Raw genomic sequence first — 4,365 nt, 5'->3', positions numbered from 1 at the left:
GTCGGGGCTGAGGGTGATGCTGCACCCCCCAGGTCGGGGGACACGGGTGCCCATCGATTGCTGCCTCGAGCTGGGATCTGCCGGCACGTCCTCCCGTTCTCTCCTAAATAACGCCACGGAGGAGGCCGGGTATCCCCCCCAAATAACTTGGGGTGGCTCTGAAGCCTCCCCAGGTGGACCTTCAACATCACCCAAGGGGATGGGGCTTCACCAGCCTTGCCCGGCCGTGGGGGTCGGGGGACACGGGTGCCCATCGATTGCTGCCTCGAGCTGGGATCTGCCGGCACGTCCTCCCGTTCTCTCCTAAATAACGCCACGGAGGAGGCCGGGTATCCCCCCCAAATAACTTGGGGTGGCTCTGAAGCCTCCCCAGGTGGACCTTCAACATCACCCAAGGGGATGGGGCTTCACCAGCCTTGCCCGGCCGTGGGGTGACGCATGGACCGACGCTCTTCCCATGACCGCAGCATGCAAGAGAAGAGCCACGAGAGCGTGTTGTCCCCGGGTAAGGACCTTCTGCCCCCCAAATTTCAACAGGTGCCCCCTCTTTCCACGGCTCCTCTGCCTTCGCTTCCCCCAGGCACGCCACACACGTCTCCTTTAAGAGTATCTGGACCAAGAAACCATCAACAAGAACATCCAGGGACGAACCCGCCCCACACCATGATAAGGGAGGTGGCGATAAGAGCAAACCTCATTACTGGCGCTAACGGGCAAGGGCCTGCGGAGTGTGAGAAGGAGGATAAGGAAAGGGAGGGAGAGAAGCAGGCAGAGACGTAAACCCTGCCCAATTAGCGTTAACGAAGAGGCTAAGCAGAAAAAAAAACCCCTCGCCGGTCACGGCTAACGGGTGGGCTTCTACCCACCAGTAGAATGTTGAAGTTCTGCCGAGAGCTTTGGAGCTGATACGGATGCAACGCTGGAGGGGGGACTGTGCGTACGGAGGAGGTGATGAGGAGGGGAAGGGGGGCAGGGAGGAGAAAAGCGGGGGGCAGACAAAAAGAGGGTGTAAAAGGGGCCGGTGGTGTAAGTACCAGGGCGTCGGTCTACGCGTTGGTCATCGCAGTTTGACCCGTCTTCGTTATTCAATCTTTTTCTTAACTATTTCTGGACCCAGTGCTAGCTACTGGGGGGACTGGCGTGAACGGGTTTGGGGTCACCTACAGGAGTCAGACCGGGGGTGTCGGCACCCCTGGTCGGCACCCTGGGATCCCAGTGCAGCTACTGGAATGGGTGGAGGCCTCGCTGGAAGGGCTCCAGCAGCTGGGCAGCACCGTACTGGGTGGTACTGGAGCTGCCGGAGGGGGTGGCCGCTCTCAACGTCCCTTAACACCTACCAAATGACCCCTTTTGGTCTCCCAAAAGGCGATGAGACAGACAACGAGAAGAAGAAGGAGTCCCAGCCCATGGAAGAGGACAGGGTGGTGCTGGAAGGACCCAGAGAGGAGCCCCAGAACCCCAAGGTGGACATGGACCATGACGTTCAACATCAGCCAGATGATAAGCAAGGTAGCCCCGTACCAAGAAGACCCCGAAAATGCTCTTTCAAAGGGACGTATGCCGAAGACCTTCAAGAAGATGCAACCCAACCAAGGAGCAGCTCCAGAGGGAAGGTGTACAAGTGTGTGGACTGCAAGAAGATCTTCACCTGGGGGAGCAGCCTGACCCGGCACCGACGGATCCACACGGGAGAGAAGCCCTTCAAGTGCCTGGATTGCGGGAAGAGCTTCACGCAGAGCGTGGTCCTCCTGCGTCACTGGAGGACACACACCAAGGAGAAGCCCTTTCTCTGCACCACGTGCGGGAAACGCTTCTCCTGGCGCTCGGACCTCATCACCCACCAACGCATCCACACGGGAGAGAGACCGTACGCCTGCTCGCACTGCGAGAAGACCTTCCGGAAGAGGTCTCACCTCATGAGGCATCAGCAAGTCCTCCATGATGGTGAGTCCTCGGAGGGGGCTTAGCGTGAGACGTCCCATGCCCTAGTGGAGCTGTGGGTGGGGATGGTCTGGAGAAGCACGTGGTGGGGCTGTGTTGGGATTCCTGCTCCCAGCGTGGCAGCGGTGATGGGGTGGGAGATGTCCCTGGGGGTGGATTTGCTCTGTCCCCAGGTTGGGTTGAACTATCGGTGGGGATAGTCCTGGTCTGAGCAGGAGGTTGGACCGGAGACCTCCCAACTAACGGAGCTGCGCTGGAAGAAACTCCTCCACGCGGGGGAGGTTCATGAGTCAGCCTTGGTGATAGCAAAGGGTCTCCAAGAACATTTCCCAGGTTCATTAGTGGACGTGGAGGCCTCTCTTCACCCATCCTCCACCACCGCAAACCACCTCCTGGCTCTTCCCAACTTGCATTACCCCAACAGATGCTTGGGTTTCTCCTCCGTCCTTGCTCATGGAGGTCCTGTCCCCTCCTCTGCTCCGCTCATCCGAGTTGGTGCGATGGCTTTATGTTTCTTGAGCAGGCACCGAGAGCGCCCAGATGGAGCCAGGACAACCACCCCGAGCGCTGGAAGAGAAGTCGGAGACCAAGAAGGAGCAGACACCGACGAGACAGAGGGGTGGCGTGAAGGACACCCACGCGGCCACGAGCAAGCCGGCGGCCCGTGCCAAGCAGAAGACCCATAAATGCCCAGAGTGCGGGAAGACCTTCTGCTGGAGAAACAGCCTGAGACGCCACCAAAGAAATCACACGGGAGAACGACCCTACAAGTGCCCAGATTGTGGGAAGACCTTCAACGACTTCTCCAACCTCGTCTCCCACCATAGGATCCATAAGGGAGAGAGACCGTACGAGTGCCCCGAGTGCGGGGAGTGCTTCACCCAGAACTCGAGCCTTTCCAGGCATCGGAGGACCCACACTGGAGAAAAACCTTTTTCCTGCTCGGATTGCGGGAAGTCCTTTACTCAGAAGCAAAAACTCATCTTGCACCAGCGGATCCACACCGGGGAGATGCCGTACAGCTGCCAGCAATGCCGGAAAACCTTTCGGAGCAGATCCCACCTCGCCACGCACCAGCAGATCCACGCGCAGGAGAGCTCCCACGCGTGCCTGATCTGCGGGAAGTCGTTCAGCGTGAGCACCGAGTGTCTTCTCCATCAGAGGACCCACTTGGAGGAGGTGCCGGTGGGCCAGGGAGCTTCTCCAGGGGGTGATGTGCCACGAAATTAGGGGGTTGTGGCCTCCCTAGGTAAGGACTTCCACCCCTTTGGTCTCATCCCATGAGCCTGGTGATCTTGGAGGGGGAAATTCAGAGATGTCTGGGGGACGCTAATGCCCCACCAAGGGGGTTTTTTTTGGGGGGGATGAGGGGTTGTGTGAGCCCCTCTCCGCTTTTAAACGTGAGCGCCTGCACACAGATGTAAAGAAGGAGGAGATTTACCAGCAGGTGCCTCGGGCACATGGACAACGTGGCTCTTCCTTCACCCCAGCACGTGGGACCATCACATCCAAGAGCCCCAGGATCTCCCTGGGGACTTGTGGGTCCGGGGAAAGGAGATGTTTAAGAAACGCTGCCTTCCTGGCAAAAACAGGGTGCTCCCGCGAGTCCAAAGGGCTTGTAAAGTCTCGTTAGCCAGCGGGGTCGTTAACATGACCCAAGGGTGAACAAACTGATGGACGGTGTTGGTATGGCGTTTTGGCGGGATGCCGGTTGGCATCTCGGGTCTTGTTTTACAAGCTGTGACCGTCGTGTTGTGTTTTATTCAGTTTGCTCTTACTACGTTTCTCTCTCCCTGCTCATCACTCGCTTCGTTAAAAGCGTGTGCCGTTAATTATTGCCTGATTACAAACCGTCAAGATGAACTTCAACGATGGTGCTCACCAAGGCTGAAGCTTTCGTGCTTCCCGGTGGGATACGGGGATACCGGACCGTGACGGCGGAGGGATGAGCCGCTCTCACCGATGGCTCGGGGACTATTTTACCCCGAGGAAGGAGATGCTGCCGATGGGGGAAGCTTTGGCCAAACGCCTTGGGAGGTTCGGAGGAAGCAAAAATCCAGCCAGGGCCCTGCAATAAAAATCGAGCGTATGGGATGCTGCCTTCATTATGTACGTGCGCACATACGTACGTGTGCACGCACACGTGTGTACGTAGATATCCCCTTATAGTAAACGGAAGAAACACCTCTTTTTTTTTTTTGACGTTTCTGTCAAATATCGTGGGTTTTGCTCATAACGTCTTTCAGGTTCACGTCCTGTTCATTGAACGGTGAGTAGATTTGGGGGATGCGCAAGAGATCGGGAGGGGGGGACGCGACCAGGCAGATGACCCGACCCAACCAAAGAGAGATTCCCGGCCGTATCACGTCATTGCTCAGCAATGAAATGGAGAGGAGGGGGGTTGGTGGGGGTGGGGGCCCAGCT

The 4,365-nt window shown here is 57.8% G+C and overlaps 1 protein-coding gene across 2 annotated transcripts; it reads left to right on the top strand.

The window, feature by feature from the left end:
* The first annotated feature begins 808 nt into the window (after nt 1-808).
* On the top strand, nt 809-4,270 carry LOC103908518 (zinc finger protein OZF-like). Of its 2 annotated transcripts, none has more exons than XM_009290905.1 (3): nt 809-933; nt 1,366-1,944; nt 2,465-4,270. In XM_009290905.1, the coding sequence occupies exons 1-3, from the start codon at nt 912-914 to the stop codon at nt 3,169-3,171; spliced, it is 1,308 nt and encodes a 435-aa protein (XP_009289180.1). In that variant the 5' UTR covers nt 809-911; the 3' UTR covers nt 3,172-4,270. The 2 variants fall into 2 exon arrangements, with proteins under 2 accessions (XP_009289180.1, XP_009289179.1); XM_009290904.1 differs by having other exon boundaries at nt 809-948.
* Nucleotides 4,271-4,365: the final 95 nt, after the last annotated feature.

The sequence above is a fragment of the Aptenodytes forsteri genome, unplaced genomic scaffold, assembly GCF_000699145.1.
Source record: "Aptenodytes forsteri isolate BGI_AS27 unplaced genomic scaffold, ASM69914v1 Scaffold1006, whole genome shotgun sequence".
NCBI lineage: Eukaryota > Metazoa > Chordata > Aves > Sphenisciformes > Spheniscidae > Aptenodytes > Aptenodytes forsteri.
This window is presented reverse-complemented; position numbering and strand designations above follow the sequence as displayed.